We start from the raw sequence: 23,720 nt of genomic DNA, 5'->3' as shown, positions 1-23,720 counted from the left end.
AATGCAAAGTGTAAAGCGTACAGCGTAGGTGCACTCAGGGCGTGTCCAAATCCACTTTTGCTATTTTAACGACGGAAAAACGGTTGGCGCGACCGGGCGCATGGTCTAAATGGGTTGTCCCTATTCTCTTAATGAGTAATGGGTGTTTTTTAGGCGTAATGTGCAATAAACCAATCAGAGTCTCATCTTCCATTCCCTTTAAGAGCCAGTTGCGCTCGTGCTGTGACGGATTTGCTATTTACACGGCGGAATTTCCAAGAGCGAAGACAGAACGCATCTCCAGAGAGGGGCTGCTCGTGCTCGTAGCCTAATTCTGATACATGCGATGACTATCCACTGTATTCTGATACATGCGATGACTATGCACTGCTCTGGTTTTAACAAACTAGCGTTTTGGCATCTTCATTTTTAAGGCTCTATATGGGTTAGTTACAGAGATATTGGAATTTCACAAGCAAAAATCTAAAAGGGCATTTAGATATCTTTAATACTTCGAGTCACGGGCATGCAAACTTTGGAGAAAAAAAAACTTGAAATGTGCTTTTTCCCCATTTTTGAATAGTCACTTTTGGCACATACTGCAAAAAAGATTGCTAAAATCAACAAATTTTACTAATGGACCTACAAATCTCTGTTAAAGGATTAGTTCACTTTCAAATTAAAATTTTCAGGTAATTTACTCACACCACACCATCCAAGATGTTTATGTCTTTCCTTCTTCAGTTGAAGAAATTAAAGTTTTTGATGAAATCATTCCAGGATAATTCTCCTTATAGTGGACTTCAAACGGTTGAAGGTCAAAATTACAGTTTCAGTACAGCTTCACAGGGCTCTAAACAATACCAGACGAGGAATAAGGGTCTTATCTAGTGAAACAATCAGTCATTTTCTAAAAAACAAACAAAAAAAAATGTTTATGCTTTATAAACAGAAATGCTTACCTTGCACTGCTCTGCGATGCAACTATGAAACTGACTTCACGTAATACGTAATTACGTTGAAAAGGTCACTCTTGACGAAGGCGAAAGTATCGACTCAGTCATTGTTTACAAATGTGGAGAAGAAGGACCATTCAAAAGTTCTTGTGTGTTCAATGACACATATTAATTTTTTTTGTAAATGGCCTTTGACTTAGTCTTTGCACATATGACTTGTAAACACTGAGTCAGTACTTCTGCCTACATCATGTGTGACCTTTTCAACGTGATTACATGTTGTGTGAAGTCATGGACGTGCATCGCAGTGCAGTGCAAGACAAACATTTCTGTTTATAAAGCATAAACTTTTTTATTTTTTTTTTAATTTTTTAGAAAAAGACCGATAATTCGCTAGATAAGACCCTTATTCCTCGTCTGGTACTGTGTAGACCCCTTTAAAGCTGCACTGAAACTGTAATTTTGACCTTCAACCGTTTGGTAGCCGTTGAAGTCCACTATAAGGAGAATAATCCTGGAATGTTTTCATCAAAAACCTTAATTTCTGTTCGACTGAAGAAAGAAAGACGTAAACATCTTGGATGACATTGGGGTGAGTAAATTATCAGGAAATTTTAATTTGAAAGTGAACTAATCCTTTAACATCACAAGACATCAAATGAGTTACTCGTATTACCTCTACTACTGTTACTAAAAATAATTTATTTATCATTTTCAGTCAGGGTGCAGAACATCACAGGATGCATGCTCAGGGTGCATAAACATAAAAGTGCATTTTGAATAATGCGCTGTTTTCTTTCAAACTAAAGTATAAATACACGTAAAAAATGTATCCTTGAGGCGTGGGTGAAACAGAAGAGCGTACGCCGCCTGCGTACTGCTCAGATTTGCCAAAATGGCGCTACGCTGATTTAAAAAATATCATCCAAAATATCTTAAACTGTATTCCGAAGACGAACAAAGCTTTATGGGTTTGGAACGACATGAGGGTAAATGAATAATGACAAATTTCATTTTGGGATGGAGTATCCCTTTATCATTTAGTTATGAATGATTTGTGAGAAGTAACATTATATATTGCATTTTCCTGTATTTAAAATGTTTTCCCTTTTTTGTTAGGATCATGATGAACAGATCTCCACCATCAATGAGGCCTTTGCCGGGGATGATGCGATTTCTGATTTCATAAAGGACAAAAGGAAACAGGAAGCTGCTGGGAAGGCTGAAGTGGTGGACCTGACACTGCAGGCTAGGAAGAATGGGGAGGTGTTGGTCTCAAACCCTCCCGCTGAAAACGCAAAAGGTAATAGTATTAAATTATTGGTATCTTTAACTTTCAAAACATATCCTATTTTTCTTTCTCCTTCACTAGCTTAAAGTTATATTCAGTAGAAATAAAGAAAATGAGTAGCGCTTCAGAGAAATGTTTAAAGTGGTACATACTTGAGATGAAGACTCTTGAACAAAGACTTGGGTCAGATTACTAACAGTAACCACAAACCCCTTTTTAAAATATTACTGTTAGGAAAAAATGTCAATTTGCTTGTTTGTTTGTAGAAGTTTTCCTTTGAGATGTAAAATATTTTGGAGGAGAGTATTTAAATCATGCAGTGTTATTTACTAAGGTTTGCAGTAGTCAGTTTACTGGTATTTCCGTTATTATTTAACGGCAAAAAAGTATGTCTTAACCCAATTTATGCTTTACATAGCTGTGATAGATGCTAATTGGCACTGCTTTTGGAAAGGTTGCATTGGTCATTATGGAAATTATCTGGCTGTGATTATGTTCTTTAATTCTGCAATGCCAGAAGATAACTTGCAGAACTTTCCACTACCATCATCTACTGATGCCACCAAAAGTACACGATACAGGATACCCAAGTTGATTAAAAAAAAGAACAATACTCAAACTTTAACTCCTTTATTTAAACATTTTAATATTACAAAAATGCAAAATTAGTGGCACTTGGCCTTCAAATAATAAATAAAATGAAACAGATTAGCATAGTATAGCACAGTAATTTCAGTACTATAGCAAAAAAAAAAAAAAATTTAATCCTCTAATGCAAAGTAAATGCATTTAAACATTAGCATGTAGCCTTCAAAAATTGTTCAATTATGTAAACATTATATTAAAAAGATCAAATGAAAGTAATAAACACGTTACAGGTAACTAAAAAAAAGTTGGCTTTCAAACCATATGTTGTCAGTCATGGTATACCCACTAAATTAAGTAGTTTAAACCATTTGTATTATCGTGTTTTTTTGTTGTTGTTGTTGTTGTTTTTCTTTTTTCTTCTTTGTTTTTTTTTTTACAATTCCCTAACAATAAATAGGTCATACCAGTGACGTCAACTAAAAGCTTCTTATGAAATTGTGAGTTAAATGAGAAATTTTCTGATAACTGAAAAGAAACAGTGGACTTAACATGGGCCTTTTTTCATAGATCTTTAGAAAATAGGAAGGAGAAAGTCAAGTGATGTCATCAGTGTGATTTTTATTTCAAACGGTAACACCAATGACAACTTCAGGGGACAACTGTTTTCATTATATATTTTATAATATTTATTCAGCATTTTGTTTTATCATGCCATTTATATCATATATTTAATAGTAATGAATACATTATTGTATTCCTGTAACCTGTTTTTGACTACAAAATAAAGCACTTTCCCTCTGTACATGGCTGTGGGGACAAGCAGTTTTGTGGTGCTTGGAATTCTTTATAATTAATTAAAAACAAATATTGCCACATTAATGGTGCTAGACAGTCTAATTGTTCAAATAACACATTGTTTTATTTTAAAATATTTAAAAAATTGTAACCCTAATGTGTTTTTCAATTGTAATATTTCTGTAAAGGCTAGGGACAGAAAAATGGACGTTTCTGTAGAATGATACAGCTCACATTCACAAAAAATACCGAAATGCTAATGATGCTGATTCAAAATGACAACACAGGTGATTGACAGTCAAAGCATAGGGCAGTTTGAGCGGCCTGCCCCCGCAGCTGAACTGGAAGTTTTGATTGGTTTTGCACCCGAGTCAGACCTGTCTGTTATTGGCTGAAGCGCAGGGCTCCACCCCAGGAGTTTGAAAAGTGCCCGTCAAACGCTGGTGTTCTGAAATATTCGGTGTCTGAGATATTTGGTGTCACTGGGTGGAGTAAACATGAATATTCATGAGTTTTGTGTTTCGTGTTAAAGCCACTAAAATATTAGTGCATTTTCACCGGATCACAAAGACTTTTCAACAAGGTCTTCAAGATCTTCAAGAATCGGCTTAAAACACATCTCTTCAATCTTTATTTGACCCTCTAACTTTAGCACTAACTATTCTAATTATATTCTTAAAAAAAAAAATCTAATCTTTTTGTATTCTATCTATTTTCTTTTCATTTATTACACAGTTATAAAAAAAAGACCTCTAACACTAGCTTGCTCTATTCTTTTTCTATTCAATCTGTTTTCTTTTTATTTATTATATTATTTAAAAGCCCTTGCTACGTGTACTGGTTTTAAGCTAATTGAGACTTGTTATAGCACTTATATATCATTGCTCTTGTGTTGTTTCTGATTGCTTCCATTGTCCTCATTTGTAAATCGCTTTGGAAAAAAGCATCTGCTAAATGACAAAATGTAATTGTAAGGTAATTATGTTTCAGCTTCAAACAAAGTTAAGCTTTGAATATAATCATTGGTTTGTGCACACAATGTTATAATTTGTGTTATGTTTATTCAATGATTACAGCCACTGATTTGCCAGAGGTATCGTTAGGATACGCTACAAATAATGGACCGACATCTGTTAAATATTTTTTTATATTCCTCTGTATGTTGACTGATAACGTTTTTTAAGTGTGTAAGCCTATATATATGGTGGCATAATATAACTTGCTCACTGATGGTAGGGTGAGAAGTAAGGAACAATATAAATACACTTATGAAGTAATTTTAAACAATTAGTAAAGTAAACTAATAAAGTACATTTTTTATAACTTTTTTTTTTTTACTTTTTCTAACTTTTTCTAACTTTTATAACTTTTTAATAGTTAACTATTTTTTCTCCTTAAAAAAATTTATTTTTATGAACAACAAATTTTTCCAGAGTGTGCCATGGAAGTGCATGACAGCCTATGACCAGATGGCAGTTCATGTGAAGCATGTTTGGTTGCAATGAATGTATCTGTTACAAATCAATAGAGTATGCTACTTGTGTCACGATCATCAGCTGGAGTGCCCATGATCTCCAGCAGAGGGCACTCCACTCAGGACTCTTGCATTTGGTGTCCATTTCCATTCCCAACTCCATTTCCCATAATCCTGTGCTTAGGTCTAATCACCACCAGGTGTTCCCCATTACCACTCCCTTATATAAACTGTGTTTGGACTCTCAATGAGGGCGAAGTCTTGTTTAGCCCCGTCTAGCATTTCCGAGTGGTTTTCCCAGTGTTTGTTCCTTCCATGTTTGTCTTTGGATTGTTTATACCGACTGTGATTCTCTGCTGCCTGCCCCGATCTCTGCTTGTTTCTGTTGTTGTTTTTGGATATCCCTGTACATACCTGATGCTGTTCCCCGATCATTGCCTGTTTTACCATTCTGATATTAAATTGTTCTTATATGACCGCCATCAATTCGTAGCAGTGAATGAAGAGGTATCATATTGATCACAAGTGCAGTATGGAGTACCTCAAGGCTCAGTACTAGGGCCGTTACTCTTCATGCTTTACATGTTACGCTTGGGAGATATCATCAGGAAACAAGGTGTTAGCTTTCACTGTTATGCTGATGATACTCAGCTCTATATTTCTTCGATTGTCATGGGTATCTTTCAGTGAAGCATGGTTCTGTGATCAGCAGTAAATCTCCATCCGAAGGCCAGAGGGCGCTCTCACACTGAAACTCCAAATACTCCTTGCAGAAGCAACCCAGGAAATCCCTATAGGTTGCTGAATAAACAGAAGATTTAACTGCTTTCATTAATTCATCTTGACTAATAAACACACGACTATGACAATTTATGGTTTATGTGAGTCTGCCTTATTGTAATTTTTATTCCAGAACAGTTCAAACCAAATATTCAGATGTGTGCAACGCATTTTACGGAGGATGAGAACTGTTTCCTGAGAGAGGTTTTGACAAATAATGTTGACTCACAGCCTGTAAGTATGTTTTCATATTTAAAGGATTTTACACTGATTGTCACTGAAAGGTTCCTCTTCAGGAACTCGAGCTGCGTCGGAGAACGCTTTGGGGAACGCCTTCAGTGAGACCAGCTCTGAATCATGTGTGTAATCAGACCAATGGATGGGCAAGACGTCATAGGTGGGTGACGTCAGAGACCAGGAAGCTTAAAAGCACGCTTAAAAGCGCTCTGTGTGTGTGTCAGTCGCTATCTGTTTGTGAGTCTTATTTAGTGTTGTTTGTTGTTTGTCTGATAAGCTCCATATGTCAAAGCTTCAATCAAGAGAAGTCTTGGGCGAGAGTAGGCAGCGTTCAGGCTGTGTGTTTTCCCTGCCAGCAAAAAAAAAAAAAAAGGGGGTAGGGACACACGCAGTTTGTGTGTTGTCTGCTTGAGAGTGAAGCGCGCAGAATCAGCTGTCGAGGGAGTTGACGGCTGCGATGCAAGAAGTCACTATCTTCTTCCTTAACCACCAGATCCGGCGCCTGCTCTCGGGGGTTTCGGAAGCCCGCGTTTGCGGTACTTTTTCACCGGTGAGAGGGCGCGACGCTCTGCCTGTCTTTCTCTGAGGAGATTGGTGTGTAAGGCGTCGATGAGCTCGCCAGTTGCACAAGCATCAGTTACACAAGCATTAGTTACACAAGCATATTATGTATATAATGAGCAGCTTTAATGAGGAGTGGAGCTCACGCAAGCTCGCTGCCGAGGAACCGTGTATATTTCATTGTTTCGTTTTGATGTGAATCTTTCTACACCAGACCGTGTTTACTCATCTGGTTATTGACTACATTTAATTCTGAGGAATAAATTGAAATATTTATCTATGACAGTTAGATGTACAGGGGCTCCTGGGTTGTAATTTCTCGAGTGAGAACACGTGTTTACCTCTCTTCCTCTGAGTTGAGGCAGTCAGGGGCTGCTGGGAGGCGCAGTCCCAACCCTACCGTGTTCCAGCCCTCGCGCCGGGGGTGTCACTTCTTGTACTCCGCTGATGTTAGAGTCAGAGTGGCGCTCCCAGGCCGAAGGCTTCTAGTGGAAACGTAGCAGAGCTAAGAGGCTCACGACCTCTACAGAGGTCCCTAGAGCAGCTAGTACGGTCGTCCCCTGCCGGTCCTCCGCTTCTGGGCACCGAGCTAGTGGCTCTCCGTGCACCAGAGGCCAGTCTTGTGAGACTGGTTCCCCTACGAGGTCACATGGTGGTATGGGAGTCCCTGCCAAGTGTACTTCATGGGGTCCTGGGGTACCAAGCAGGCTCTGGTAATGGAACAGAAGTAGACACTCTCTGAGGACGGAGGTCATTGAGGTGGTCCCTCCTCCCGTTGCAGAGTCCGGGTCCTACAGCCGGTACTTCACTGTTCCGAGGAAGGATGAGGTGTTGCGTCCTATTTTAGATCTGCATTTTTTGAACCATTCATTCAGGGGACTGAAGATCAGCACGCTTGCACAGACCAAGTCCGAGGACTGGTGTGTCACGATCTATCATAAGATGCACTTATCTCCATTCTTCCTCATCGGAATTTCCTAGAGGTTTACTTTTGGGGGCAAAAGCCTACCAATAAGTTTCTTCCTCTGGCCTTGCACTTTCACCACACACTTTCACAACTCAACCACATTGAAGATTTGTTGATATTAGCTTGATCAGAGCGGTTGGCGGTTCAACATCGAGATGTCGTTCTCGCTTACATGAAAGAGCTGGGGTTAAGACTTGACACCAAGAAAAGTGTGCTTTCTCCAGTACAGAGAACCACTTATCTGGGCGTGGTGTGGGATTCGACCACGATGCAGGCATGTATGTCACCGATAGGATCGAGTCGATCCTCACTGCAGTCGCGAGAGTGAGAGAAGGCCGGTCACTCACTGTAAAGCAGTCTCGGAGATTGCTGGGTCTGATGGCAGCTGCGTCCAACGTGAATACTGTTGGCCTGCTGTACATGAGATCCCTACAGTGGTGGCTTAAGACCAAGGGGTTCTCCCTGAGGGGAAACCCACTTCGCATGCTAAAGGTCACGCGGCAGTGCCTACGTGCCTTGGACATGTGGAGAAAGCCTTGGTTCTTGTTTCAGGGCCCAGTGCTGGGAGCTCCTTGTCGCCGCAAGATGCTAGCGACGGATGCGTCTCTCACCGGTTGGGGTGCGGTCATGAGTGGCCACTCTGCCCGCGGTCCGTGGAGTGGTCGCCATCTGACATGGCATATAAACTGCCTGGTGATGCTGGCCGTATTTTGAGCACTATAATATATTCTCCCGGACCTAAGAGGTCACCATGTGTTGGTGGCACCGGCAACACAGCGGTGGTCTCTAACATTAACCACCAAGGAGGTCTGCGCTCACGCTGTTTATACAAACTAGCGTACCAGATCCTTGTGTGGTCCCACGATTAACTCCTCTCACTGAGCATCCTGGGCATCTAATATGGGAACAGACATCCTGTTGAGGCAGGGGCCGAGGACCGGGGAATGGTGGCTTCACACCGAGGTGATGAAGCAGAGTTGGAGAGGTTGGCCAGACTCGGGTGGATCTGTTTGTGACTCGAGAGACATTGCACTGTCCCTTGTGGCTTCCTCTGACTCATCCAGCTCCACTGGGGCTGGACGCCATGGTACAGACGTGGCCGAGGCTTCATCTGTACGTTTTTCCCCCGATTGCTCTGCTCCCGGGAGTTCTGGAGAGAGTGCGCCGGGACGGAGTCCAGCTGCTGTTAGTAGCCCCATTCTGATTGGGCTGGGTATGGTTCTTGGGCCTGATTTCTTTTTTTGACGGCACTCCATGGGAGGTTCCCGTCAGGAGAGATCTCCTCTCGCAGGCGGAGGGTGCGCCCCCGCTTGGAGCTTAGAGGCTGTAGGTTTGGTCTCTGAGGAGGCACAGCTCTTAGCTTCCAGTCTCTCAACCGAGGTTGTTGAGACTGTTCTCCAATCCAGAGCTCCCTCAATGAGGAAACTGTATACCTTGAAGTGGAAGCTTTTCACTTCTTGGTGCGGAGACAGTTGGTACAGTGCTGGAGTTCCTGCAGGCCCTTCTCTCCGCAAGGTTGTCCCACTCCACCCTGAAGGTCTACGTGGCGGTCGTTGTGGCCTACCGCGCCCATCTCGGTGGCCATTCAGTAGGCAGACACCCTCTGGTTGCATGTTTCCTCCATGGTGCGCTGAGGCCTCCGGCCATAAGAAGCTTATGCTAAGCGGTGATCAGGTTGCTATCCTAAGCCTCGAGTCCTCTGATCTCCCCTCTCTTGGGGGTCAAGACTCACTCCTCTGAAGTTTGGCCATTGGACGGGTTGTTCCCGATTCCTGTCAGGCTCCTGTCTCCTTCTCTTGCTTTAGCTGTGCTCTTCCACACTAGGCAGAGATTTGAAAGTCTGGCACATGGGCATTCTCGTTCCCCAAAACGTTCTCCGACGCAGCCCGAGTTCCTGAAGAGGAACGTCTCAGGTTACGTATGTAACCATGGTTCCTCGAGGGAACGAGACTCTGCGTCTCGGGGCCATACTTCCGGCATCCCTGCCGGTGCTTGCTTCATTCCTACAGGCTAAATGCCGGTTTCACCGCACGTGCTTTTAAGCTTCCTGGTCTCTGACGTCACCCGCCTATGATGTCCCCAGTGACCAGTTGATGGATACCTCCTCTCCCCAAGCCACCATGAAAGGCCTACCAGTGAGATAGGATTTGAACCAGTGAAGTGGAATCCCTGTAATGCCCAGTGATGAGAGGGCAGACAGGAGGATCTGATGATTGACAGTGTCAAAAGTGTTATATATAAAAAAAGAAAAACATCACTAGCTGCTAAATTCAAATCTGTGTTCACTGGCTGGCACAGAGCCAGAGACAAATGCGTTTTTAAAGTGCTGCACATTATAACCAATCACATTCGATTCTGTTGAGTTTATGAATGTAAGGACCGATCAGAGGGAACCAGATGAGTCATCGCTGAAATATGCTGTTTTGTCCGCGCACGCTGGCTGACTGAATTCTCTGGCTAATTCTCTCATCAGAAACAACAGAGTGAAGATGTACAAATGTAAGTAAGATATTAATTTCACAGTGTAAACCACTTTAGAGATTAATCTAGGAGATTTTGTGAGTGCTTGAACACGCTGGACTGAAATGAAAGTGTTCTTTGATAATGTAACCATTCTTTGCTCTCTTTTTGTACCATGAAAGTGTTACAGGCTAATTAGTAAATTACAATGTTTTTATTAAATTCACATTAAATACAAAGTCAGTTGTATTAAAAGTATTTTATGGTATGGCACCCGTATCTGTTACTTATGTAAAAAGACGGATTTTTATGCAAAGTTAATAGATTACACTATTAGTCTACTTTGCTCATCATCCATTTTAGATCAACTTACAATCTATAAAGGTGCAAAGTGCATTTACTTACACATATTTGAGAATTGAGATATTTCATGAAAGATTTTGGGAATATTTCGAATAAAAAATAAAAAAAAATATGGGACTTTAATTAGTTTTACTGGAAACTGTAATGGACCCTTTTGGTCTCTACTGGTAATTTGTTGCCTTATATAGGTGGCTTGTTAAAACCAATAAATTCGTATGGAATATGTCCCAAAACACACTATAGAAAACCATTTTTTAATCGGTTTAATGATTAAAAAAGTTGATAGTTTGTAATGCGTGTAATGGTTATTTGTAGCTTTCTGTCATGGCTTTATGGTTTTGTTTTTTTCAGTAGGGACATACACTTATATCAGTTATACAGTGGTATCGTGGCTGCTGTGTGTCACATGACAAGCATTCTGCTCTTTGGTTCCACTCACAACAGTCATAGTTGGAAATCACTTTGGCCTGATCCAATTCTGTGAAAGAGAGAGAAAGGAAGACCACAAGGCAACCAAAGCAACACATGTACTTTCTACAGCAACAGTAACTCTCAGGATGTAAAAACATTCTTTAAAATATTTTAAGAGAGCCACTTGATGTTTAAAACAGCTTAAGTTCACCTTTTAAATAAAAAATGCCACAAAAAATAAGTTTACATGATGATGCAATTAAAAATATATCAACATGAACACCTCCAAAAAACACATTCAATCCAACTGGTTTAAAGTTATTGCAAAGGTGAGTATTTATATAAACAAATACTCTCTTCATTTATTTTGGATGTGTTTTCTAGTTTAAAGTTATTGCAAAGGTGAGTAAGAAATTACTCTCTTCATTTATTTGCATTTGCTATTTTTATGATATTTTGTGATCGTTATTCTGGTTTAAGAATAAAGATAGTTTTTAGCATTAAATGTTTTATAAATGATGTAACACTTAGAAACCTAAAAAAAAAGGCTGTTTACCAAAGACCCTATCTTATATGACACCACCCAAACATTACAACAGTAGGACAGAGAATAAATTAAGCAAGGAAAATGTAAATTTTCAATGCTCATTTCCTTCCTAACAGAGGATTGCTTTGTTTCTTTGTCCAGATCAATGACTGAAACTTTACATTCCTGAAACTGAAGACTTTTTTTCTTTTTGAAAACCATCCCACCTGACACCATGTGAATACTTTATACATTGTGCTTCCATGAAATAGCCATTTTTATGGAGTTGTGACTCAGCAAAAGTGCCTTTCAAAAGACAATTGTCCACGGCATGATCAGGGGATAGTGTGTATAAATTAGTTGTGTTGCACTGTACGATTGCAAATGAGCTGTTGAAAAAGCCTGTCTCAGGAATCATGGATGCTGTGTTTTTTGGGGTTGTCATACTACAGGTTTTGACATCTGTTCTGTCCTTTCCAAGTGGGGCACCAACTTCAGCTTGTGTGGATATGATGCCCAGGCATGGAGGAGTACAGCCCAAGCCAAACCCTGCTCCATACACCATCTATCCAAGCAGCACAACTTTTCAGACTGGAAAACCCATTACAGGTATGGGACAATTTGGATAAAGAAAATATGATGGGGTCACTACTGTTTTAGAAGATACATTTTGTAAATTAATTCATGAATTTTTCAAAGATCTGCATGTCTGATTCTATACTGTAATGTAATTCATAATTGCATGCCAAGGAAGTGTTATAATATTGAAAATCCTCTCAATCAAAAATTTAAAATGTGTTGTCCATAAATCTATTTGTAAACAACACTTGGAGATTACTTTTGTTTTTGGTTTTGCTCTGTTTTTCCTTGTTTTTAATTGCATCTTAGTCTCCACAAAGTTTGTGATACATCCAGGCCAAATTCTGGGAATATAGTAACTGCATTTATAAGAATTGTTAAGCAATTTAATTTAATGCATGTATATCACCTAAAATGAGGAAAGTTGTGATAGCATCACTGGTTTTAATGTTTGTTCATTTGTTGTTTGTCAGTTGTAATCAAAGGTCCAGACTATAGTGGCGTGCTCCTTGAGGCTCGCTCTGGATCTGACTCAAAAGCAATAGGAACCTGGCAGACACCTCCAACTAACACAAAGTTCTTAGCGGTAAGTGCTTTGGAGTGTTTAGAGTTAAAGATTATGCTTCTATCGTACTGCGATGGTTATATCTAATATAGTATGTATTGTGAACAGATATGATTCAAATGAAACAGAACCTCTTTTTATAATTTAGAAATGTCAAACTGCACCCATTACAAAAATTTTAAGTTATTTTCATAGTTACCACAGTTAACACTAAGTGGGGTAATTATGGAAACTCCAATCAGAGGCTACATATCTAGTCATTCTTTAAGATATAGAATATTTGTTCTACCCAACAAATGTTATTTGGTATACCAACAAGTGTTTTAAATTTGGTAATTGTAGTTAATGAAGGTTGTACACTTGTGTTCCCTAGTGTTCAGGAAACCAGCAAGGTGCAATCACCCATGCCAACACCAACATAAAAAACAACTCCACTGTCTATACCTGGATTCCACCAGCTACAGCCAAAAATGTTGTCTTCAAGTAAGAGTGAACAAAAACAATCTCAAATTCATACCCCAAGCCACCCCCCCCCCAAACAATTCATAAAAATTATCAAAACATTTCAATATTTGTCCACATATTTCTTAGGGCCACTGTAGCCCAGCAGCGCACTGTGTTCTGGGTAGACGTGATGTCTTCAACTTTGACTTCCAGTAAGTAAATATTGTATCATACATTTCATGTAAAAATAAAAGGCTGTCACAAAGAATTGACATACGTACAAGCAAGGAATAATCCATGCACCATTTATTAAACAGTTTGACTTTTGTCTCCTAATTATCAGGTGAAGGAGGAACATCACTTGATGTATACAGTAGTGCTGAAAGGATTGTCACATCTTCCCTGTTACTTCTTGTTGTCCTGCTGGTAATTGTTCGATACCAAGTTGCTTAAAAAAGTTGCTAAAAAATATTTAACCAATATTAAACATTTAGACACATTTTTATTTGCTTGACTAAATAAAATAAAAATAAATAATGTAATGCACAAAAATGCTTTATTGTGTTTTGGGTTTTATTTAATGACCAGATGAATGTACATTATCCCTTGCACATAAATCAACATCTTGTCACTCTGGTGAAAAATCAGGAACATTATCCTGCTTAGTACACAACAATTTACCAAACATGTAAATGGACATGCACTATTTTTATTTATTTATTTATTTAGCACAAATCAACTAGTATTTTTATGTATGAAATCAGTTCAGAAATGCAATTTTGTTGTGTTTGTCTGACCAGTGGAAGATGAAAGGAGTGTTTGCAGGCACTATTTTTGCAATACTTCTACTACTACTACTAATAATAATGATGATACTAATAATAAATAAATAAATAAATAAACTGATAGTTCAAATATGTCATTTCCTAAAGTTTGAGATTTAGGTGTCATGTTTGACAGTAATTTGATAAAAGGTCAGTTATGGAACATCCTTATTCAAGACACAGAAAAGGTCATTCATAACATCAATGCCGCATTACTGTAAAAAAAAAAAAAAACCTTTAACACAGATGACCCACTATAAGCTGCAGCTTGTTTAAAACACATAGTTCCAATCATAAAATTTTCCTTGAAGCTGCTTTGGCATAATGTGAATGGCAAAAAGCATTATACCACTTAAACTGAATTGCTTACTACTGTCTACTGTATTAGTACTAGTATTAGTATTAGTACTAACCTTTAATCAGAGTTAAAGGCTTTCTTCCCTTTTGACAAAATAAAAAGAACAGTCAAATAATAAACAAAATAATAAATAAAACATAAACAATGTGCACATTCTTGAATGTCCAGAGGTGACAGCTCAGAATATGAAAAGCAATTATATGTTTGATAGGGACCAGTAATAAAACGTAACACACTATGGAAAACGGATTCCAATTCTTGTTTATTATTAATAATAATAATAATAATAATAATAATAATCATGAAGTTAGTAATATATCGCACCGTCATATTATATAACCAAGATTTGTGCCTGAAATAAAATTAAGTTCAATTTTAGCTTAGGTTTGGAAATAAAATGAACTAACATACCATTAAAATAAAAATATTTCTCAGCATCTGATATTGTAAATCAAATTAAGACTGAACAACTACAATAAAAGACTTCAGCTGTATTACTTCCAGTTTATTCATTGCACATGCAATAGTATAAGCCAGGGAAGAGAATAAACATTTAAGAAAAGAAAAGAAAAAACATTATAAACATATACACATATACTTTACTGTCATATACATGTATTATCTTTTATATAACTACTAGGACAAAACTAGCCAGGCTTCACAAGTAAAGCAAGAGTCCATTCACATAATACACAACATTTTCTTTAAATAATTAATTTAATATGGTGTCACATAATCTTCTTGAGTTCGTCGTACAGAACCAGGACGATGGCTCCACCCATGCTCCTGAGCACATTGGACCAGGCGCCCTTGAAGAAGGCCTTGCCACCCTCATCACGTGCAATCTTCCTCCAGCAGTCAATAGTGCCGCTGTACATTACGTCAGCTAGAATGAATTAAACACTTAAAGGAATAGTTCACCCAAAAAGGAAAATTTGAAAAACATTTACTCACCATTGAGCCATCCAAGATTGTAAATGTCAAATGAATGAAACGTGGTTTGTTTCTTCATCAGAACAGATTTTGAGAAATGTAGCATCACATCACTTGCTCACCAATGGATCCTCTGCAGTGAATGGGTGCCGTCAGAATGAGAGTCCAAACAGCTGATAAAAACATCACAGTTATCCACACCAATCCAGTCAAAAAATGAATGGCTTGCAAAGTGAAAAGCTGCATGTTTCTAAGAAACAAATCCATCACTTTAAACTGTCACTTCTGTCCAAAATGTTCAGTCCATAAATAACACTTCCTCCAGTGAAAACATCCCCTGTTGTTGTCTCACATCAAAATCCACCAACATGTCTGTTTAGAACAGTTTCGTTCTGCTCTCACCTGTAAACGGTGCTTGATCTGTGCATATTTCCCAGATTGATTCAGAAGAGATGATTTTTCACTTGAAAAACAGTATTATGGATAGAAGAATCATATTTTAGCTGGAAGTGACAGTTTGAAGTTAAAAATATCTTGATGAATTTGTTACAAATATGCAGCTTTTTACTTTACAAGACGTTAATTGGTGGACTGGAGTCATTTGGATTACTTGTGAATTATTGTGATGCTTCATTCACTGCAGAGGATCAATTGGTGAGCAAATTATGTAATAGGCTACTAAATTTCTCCAAATATGCATATTTTCATTTGCTTTAAAATCATATTAAGAATGAACTGAACCAAACACCAAAAAGGCCTATGAATTTTGGGTGAAACATTAGAGGAAACAATTGTTGGATATTACCTCTTGTACGTCCAGACTGCATCATCATACAACGACGTACTGTGTCAAAGGGATATGATGTGAAACCAGCAATGGTAGTGACTGTGTGAGCAATCATCCAGCTGACAAAAATATGGGTGTTATTTGGATCCGGTAGCATGCCTGTAAAACACAGATATTTTACACTAAAATAACAAATATCAAAATGAATGCAACTGCCCATTAAGGGTTAACAATTTATTATTAGTTACTAAAAACACTTGTGCCAACCAAAACAATTGTTTAAACAAAAAACTGAAAGTCTTTAGAGGAGCAATCACACAGTAGAGAAGAATGTAAAAATCAACTATCTAAGATACTAATCTACTATATCCAAGGAGAGAACCCCAAATTTTATAAAAGTTATTGGAGGAATCCCTCAGTGAATATCTAATTATTTCCAGTTTGATAAAGTGAAAAACGTCATTAATCCAGAAGGAGTCAGTAGGTGGAGCACATGACTTCCAATGCAGTAAAATCCGGCATCAAATTAAGATATTTTTGATGAAATCCGAGAGCTCTCTGACCCTCCATAGACAGCAAGGGTCCTACCATGGTCAAGGCTCAGAAACGTAGTAATTAATGACAGAATTTTAATTTTGGGGTAAACTAAGAATGTAGCAGCATAATTGGTCATCACACCTCTCTTCATCTCTCCACAAAGGCTACCAGTTCCTGAGGTCAGTAAGTGAGCAATGCCTCGTTGTACCATCACAGAGAGGCACAAAATCACTCTCCAGAACATCTTTATTCACTGTTCCTTGGTGGTAGAATGCTGACAATACAGAATCCAGAATCTTTGACGGACTGCTGAATCCTTGATAATATTCATGTGACAGCTGAAAACTCATCTCTTCTGTCAACATTTGACTGCATCCTACTGAAAAAAAAAAACTTTGCTTTTACTTTTCCTTAATCCCTCTCTGTTCCATCTTGTACTATTTTGAAAGATGTCTAATGTCTGGGCAACTTTGAAGTGGCACCTGTGTCATACTGGCAGGAAGAAAGGTTGCAAAACATCAATATTTCTGTCATGACAACTCTTGGAGGGATTGGCATGGTAACGTTAATGTGTTTGGTTTTGGCGGATTAGATCTGCTATGCTGCTGCTGCAGAGGCAGTGCAAGTACCGAGACTTGCTTCTGCCAATACATCCACAACATGCTGCTGTAAGCATTTAAGAAATATTGCTGGTGCACATAAAAAATATGTATAACCCCATAGCATACATGATCACCCCATAGCAGATCTATACAAGTGGAGCTGGGGAAGGTGGAGGGTTTCTGATGTGCGCTGGGACTGCTACAGCAAGCATGAACCAATGTTGAGCAGCAAGCATTAACCAATGTTGAGCAGCTCGTTACAGGAATGTGCCAGTCAGCTGTGCCATGTGATATTGATGTCATTATGTCAAATTGAGTTAGATCTATCGTACTGCGCCATCTAGATCTTCATGCCAGAACTTTGTAGTCACCGTTTGGAGTCCTGAAAGCTTCTAAAATTACACTGCACAAATTTATAAATACAACACTTTTGTTTTTGCCCCCATTTTTCATGAGCTGAACTCAGAGATCTTAGACTTTTTCTATGTGCACAAAAGGCCTATTTCTTTCAAATATTGTTCACAAATCTGTCTAAATCTGTGTTAGTGAGCACTTCTCCTTTGCCGAGATAATCCACCCACCACACATGTGTGGCATATCAAGATGCTGATTAGACAGCATGATTATTGCACAGGTGTGCCTTAGGCTGGCCACAATAAAAGGCCACTCTAAAATGTGCAGTTTTACTGTATTTGGGGTTGGGGGGATAGTCCAAAAACCAGTTAGTATCTGGTGTGAGCACTATTTGTCTCATACAGTGCAACACATCTCCTTCGCATCGAGTTGATCAGGTTGTTGATTGTGGCCTGTGGAATGTTGGTCCACTCCTCTTCAATGGCTGTGCAAAGTTGCTGGATATTGGCAGGAACTGGAACACGATGTCATATACGCCGATCCAGAGCATCCCAAACATACTCAATGGGTGACATGTCCGGTGAGTATGCTGGCCATGCAAGAACTGGGATGTTTTCAGCTTCCAGGAATTGTGTACAGATCCTTGCAACATGGGGCCGTGCATTATCATGCTGCAACATGAGGTGATGGTCATGGATTTATGGCACAACAATGGGCCTCAGGATATTTTCACGGTATCTCTGTGCATTCAAAATGCCATCAATAAAATGCACCTGTGTTCGTTGTCCAAAACATATGCCTGCCCATACCATAAACCCACCGCCACCATGGGCCACTCAATCCACAACGTTGACATCAGTAAATCGCTTACCCACATGACGCCATACACGCTGTCTGCCATCTGCCCTGTACAGTGAAAACTGGGATTCATCCGTGAAGAGAACACCTCTCCAAAATGCCAGATGCTACCCACTCAAGTTGGTTATGATGACGAACTGCAGTCAGGTTGAGACCCTGATGAGGACGACAAGCATGCAGATGAGCTTCCCTGAGACGGTTTCTGACAGTTTGTGCAGAAATTCTTTGGTTATGTAAACCGATTGTTGCAACAGTTGACCAGGAGGCTGGTGTCAGGCGAACTTGGAGGTGAAGATGTTGGATGTGGAGGTCTTGGGCTGGTGTGGTTACACATGGTCTGTGATTGTGAGGCCAGTTGGATGTACTGCCAAATTCTCTGAAACGCCTTTGGAGACGGCTTATGGTAGAGAAATGAACATTCAATTCACGGGCAACATCTCTGGAGGACTTTTCTGCAGTCAGCATGCCAATCGCATGCTCCCTCAAAAATAGTGACATCTGTGGCATTGTGGTGTGTGATAAAACTGCACATTTTAGAGTGGCTTTTTATTGTGGCCAGCCTAAGGTACACCTGTGCAATAATCATGCTGTCTAATCAGCATCTTGATATGCCACACCTGTGAGGTGGATGGATTATCTCGGCAAGGAGAAGTGCTCACTAATACAGATTTAGACAGATTTGTGAACAATATTTGAGAGAAATAGGCCTTTTGTGTACATAGAAAAAGTCTTAGATCTTTGAGTTCAGCTCATGAAAAATGGGAGCAAAAACAAAAGTGTTGCGGTTATAATTTTGTTCAGTGTATTTACATAGAGTTGTCAGGGCCCAAGAACTCAAAATCCCTATTGTTTTCCTAATAATCATTTTTATTACATTTAGTAGACACTTTTATCCAAAGTGACTTACAAATGAGGACAATGGAAGTAATCAAAATCAACAAAAGATCAATGATATTCAAGTGCTATAACAAGTCTCAGTTAGCTTAAAGGGGTGCTATTATGCTTTTTCACTTTTTCAACTTTAGTTAGTCTGTAATGTTGCTGTTTGAGCATAAAAAAGACCTGCAAAGTTACCAAGCTCAAAGGATTTGTGATATCACAAAGATCGACAAATGGGATGAGATCTGGTTGAGCTGCACTAGAGAACGCAACAAGTGTTATCACTATGTCAGAGACGCGCTAGTGTTCCAAAGACAGACAAGCTTAGAGTGGATAAAATCATCCAGGTTTTAATCGTACTCAATTGGTATGATTTTGATGCAGTATTTATACTGAAGCTCGCAGCAGGAAGCTATGGTAAGAGGCAGGACATTTCCCGACCAAGCGCCGTGTGCTGTCAATCACAACACACACTGGCCCAGATAACCAATCACAGAACAGACTGGCACAGCTAACTAATCAGAGAACATCTCATATTCCAGAAGGCGGGCCTTCTTTTGATACAGGAACTATTCAAGCCATTCGTGCCAGACTAGTGAGAGAGGTATTGTATTAATGTGAAATATGTGGAAAAAAATAATGTGTTTTTCGAACAACCTAGTATGAGAGCCTGTTCTAGTACAGCCCTAAAACAAAATCAAGACTTTGTAAAAGAGCATCATAGGACCCCTTTTTATTTATTATATGTATATAATAAATAAAAAGAAAGCAGATAGAATAAAAAAAGAATAGAGCAAGCTAGTGTTAGAGGTCTTTTTTGCTTTTGCTAATTGTATAATAAATAAAAAGAAAAGGAATAGATATAATAGAAAAAGTATAGAGAAAACAAGCAGTTAGTAAATAGCCCAAAGCACTGAATGTGCTTGCTTTTCATGAGGATGATTATTATTTTTTGTCCTAGCATTTGTGTAATTAGATAAAAATTTGTGTTATATGTTTGATCATGGGCGCTGATCACATTGATGGCAGCAGAAAGTGTGGCACTTACAACAGACTTTGAAATATAGCAGATTTAACCTTCCTTGAAACATGTTACATGGAATAACTGGAATGGCTTTTTCAAGTCCATGGATTCAGCCAACAGCTGCTCATTGGTTGTTTTTCTTTTTTGGTGTTGTTTTTTTCTAATCACAGTCATGGTTTCTACTCCTCTCAGTCTGCAATATATATATATATATATATATATATATATATATATATTTTACATTTCCGTTACAGTGAATTGGTAACAAGCCTCTGTGATGGACCATAATGCATCCATGTCTCGATTATAATATATACAATTGTGGTTGCTGAATAAATGCACCTTTGATGCTGTTTTAATAGAAAACCTAAATGTGGGATAAAATAAATGTAACTATGTGAGTGAAAGTGCAATAATTCTAATGTACTGTGAAAAGATATTACTCAAATTAAAAAAAAAAAAGATTAATAATCACAATAATAATTTGAGCAAAATAATTGTGATTTTCAGCTCTAGCTCTGTCCCTGATGTTCTGATATTCTAGTCATGGCCTTGGAAGTCACAATTAAGGGGCAATCTGCCCTGTGTCCACTCCTAATAAAACCCACCTTTTGCTGTGTCATAGATGCCAAAGTAAGCCGCCCTGTAGATGATGATGCCTTGCACAGACACGTTGAATCCCTGATATAAGCCCCTCAGACCATCAAACTTGATGATCTTTGTTAAACAGTTTCCAAGGCCTGTGAATTCTCTCTCTGCACCAGCCTTTCCGACATCAGCAGCCAGACGGGTTCTGGCAAAGTCAAGGGGGTAGACAAAGCACAGAGACGTGGCTCCAGCAGCACCACCAGAGGCGAGGTTACCAGCGAAGTACCTCCAAAACTGGGTACGCTTGTCAACACCATCCAGAAAAATATTCTTATACTTATCCTTGAAAGCAAAGTTGAGAGCTTGTGTTAGGAAATACCTAATGACATTGGCCAAGTTGCCTCTCCAGAAGGATAGGAAGCCCTGCTCCTTGGGAATACGTACTATACAGTCTACAATACCTTTGTATTGTTTGTCTACTGTAATTTGCTTGCTGGCATGCTGGATCTGCAAGAAAAGGGTAAAACTTTACAAAAAAAAAAAAAAAAAAAAAAGAATCAATCAATAAATTTACCAAATATCACTACATCATTTAACCAATTCAAATTTATTGCATGAACTGTGTGTCACCAGTTACAAGACACCAAGTTGTCAGTCAACATGAAATATTTCAATACCTCTTCAAAACATTTATTGGTCTGCTTTTTCAGAAAAGAGACCACATTTTAAACAGTTAGATCTGCTACTTTTATCAGCATTAGTATACAAATGTAGTTAAAGCCGACAGACATAAACTAAAGGCAAAAACAGTGGCATTGGTGGTCTTGGTTGCAACCCTCCATGAGAATATTAGGCCTGCCCTGCAAATAGATTCTCCTTCGATAACCAGAATAAAAGAACTCAATGTTCAATAAACATTAGCATTTCATACATCCCTAGAAACCTTCAACTGCTCAAGCTACTTTAGGCAACTCTAATCCAATAGAACTGTGAAACACTGTACATTTGTACATTTAATAGGTAGTTATATTTACCTAATGTATGTAGTGTTAAACATTTATTGCCTACAAAGCTTATTTAAACTATGAAATATTTTTTCATGCATGACAAAAATGTGTATAATATAGCACAACAAAACAACTTCAGATCTTCCACTTTCTTTAAGCAGGGCTACATGATCATAGAATGTTAAATTACTTCCTTGAAGAAACCATCTCGCATAGCATTCACTAACATTCTTGATGAAGAACATTTCATGCATAAGTAAGTAACGTTAAGTCATAATAAGACCATCTCTGGTTAAGTTGCACATTTTCGTTTGGAACAAAGTGTGGCATCCCCTTCTTGAAGTTCAATTTAAGCCTGCAAAAACGCTGCTCAAAATTTGCAATGGTTTGTTCTTAATTATGATATTTTAATACACATTGTACTAAAATGAAAAGTACAATAAAATAAAAGTTTCTATGAAAAGCCTTGAAAAAGAACACAATTAGAAAAATAAACAAATTGACAACATAAATTATGACTTTTTAGATTGTTTTCATAACTGTTAGCATTGAATATTGTTACTAAAATATCATGTTTCCACAGCCCATGTTAAATCTAAACCTAACCTTACAAATGACCTTACATTAATGGAAACTGCAGTCGACAAAAATCGTGTTGATTATGATCGGTTTTGCTGTGTGATGCCGTCAATATGCAGGATGCGGGTTGGGGGTCATATGTACTTGCAGAAATATGTTTTGTAGATATTATAATATGAGATACCAACCCAGTATATAAAAACGTACATATGCCCTTGAATTGTATGACTTAGTTTTTTTTTTTTTTGCTTATTCTTTTCCTATTGTTGAGATACATTTGTATAGCTATGACTCATTTTAAATTGTAATTTTCTCTGCCCCTGAAAGGGGTCTTACAATTTACATTACAGCCGAAATAAATAAACTTGAATGCCCGCACAAACAAAGGAGTGTCTAAAACGCACATGCATGTTGAATGATAACGTTTGCTTTAACGTAATGCTCTTTAACTTAATATAAGAAGTTGACTGGTTAACAACTTTAACAAATGTTGCGCGGTTGTGTGGAAAAGATGCTTGTGGAAGATGCGTTCATTTCTATAGCAACAATTATGGCTCCTGGCACATTTTTATTTAATAATCATAATTTCTCCAGCCAATTTTTATTATAAGACACAGTTATACAGCATCATTAAGAGATCAATATTGGACTCTCCATATTCAGTATGAACCAAGATGGACAGACGTGTGACATATGTAATTCATACCTACTTTATAATGCATGTTACACATACGAAGAGTAATCTATACAAGTTTGTTGTAAAGCGTACCTGAAGGAGTAGCTTGACTCTTTCTATGGGGGCAACAGCAGTCTCCGAGATCGCAGCGGCGATTCCACCTGCCAAAAAGTCCTGGGCAAATGAAATAGCGGTCGCACTCATTGTTCCGTGATGCTGCTGGCTAATGACCAAATTTCTAGATGGTCAATGACTTTTCTAAGGACCTGATCGCGAGATACAATGAGATATCTGTTCTTTTGTTACCGGCCCATCTGTGCTTTAAGGTGGAGGAAACCCGACCTCTGTTCGGGTGTCTGTGATAGGCTATTCAGTTGCACTGCCTTCCAGGAAAAACCAGTTAGACCAGCGCAAGTCAACCAACATCGTAGGCACTGATCTCCTAGGTGATCGGGTGTTCCAGCACCCGCGGGAGTGGCTGAGCAACCACAGAAAAACACAAGTATGTCATACTTGCTTACTGTTTACTGCCCAGTACACAGTGCATACTGCCTACTATTTTTTTAAGAATATGAAACAGTATACAATAAGCAACAAATGTTTCAAAATAGTGTGCTACAGTGTTGTCACATGACAAACGCTGAACATTAATTCAGCACAGCAAATAAATGTGCTAACCTTCTTTTTAAAGTCTTGTTAATAAGGCTTCATAATAGTAAACAATAATGCTTATGTATT

At 38.6% G+C, this 23,720-nt stretch overlaps 2 protein-coding genes across 2 annotated transcripts; one reads left to right on the top strand and one right to left on the bottom strand.

Annotated features, from left to right (window-relative positions):
- Nucleotides 1-11,721: 11,721 nt before the first annotated feature.
- Nucleotides 11,722-13,547, top strand: si:dkey-251i10.2 (uncharacterized protein LOC562682 homolog). Its single transcript, XM_019104732.2, has 5 exons — nucleotides 11,722-11,997; nucleotides 12,441-12,553; nucleotides 12,906-13,015; nucleotides 13,124-13,188; nucleotides 13,320-13,547. The coding sequence occupies exons 1-5, from the start codon at nucleotides 11,805-11,807 to the stop codon at nucleotides 13,427-13,429; spliced, it is 591 nt and encodes a 196-aa protein (XP_018960277.1). The 5' UTR covers nucleotides 11,722-11,804; the 3' UTR covers nucleotides 13,430-13,547.
- A 1,101-nt stretch (nucleotides 13,548-14,648) lies between these two features.
- LOC109090756 (ADP/ATP translocase 2-like) lies at nucleotides 14,649-23,413 on the bottom strand. The gene is made up of 4 exons (XM_042725093.1): nucleotides 23,076-23,413; nucleotides 20,741-21,227; nucleotides 15,897-16,037; nucleotides 14,649-15,044 (listed from the first exon to the last, which is right to left on the bottom strand). Exons 1-4 carry the CDS (start codon nucleotides 23,184-23,186, stop codon nucleotides 14,887-14,889), a joined length of 897 nt encoding a protein of 298 aa, XP_042581027.1. The 5' UTR covers nucleotides 23,187-23,413; the 3' UTR covers nucleotides 14,649-14,886.
- Between the last annotated feature and the right edge of the window lie 307 nt (nucleotides 23,414-23,720).

The sequence above is a fragment of the Cyprinus carpio genome, chromosome B5, assembly GCF_018340385.1.
Source record: "Cyprinus carpio isolate SPL01 chromosome B5, ASM1834038v1, whole genome shotgun sequence".
Lineage (NCBI taxonomy): Eukaryota > Metazoa > Chordata > Actinopteri > Cypriniformes > Cyprinidae > Cyprinus > Cyprinus carpio.
The sequence above is the reverse complement of the archived record's forward strand: the minus strand, read 5'-3'. Positions and strand labels throughout refer to the sequence as shown.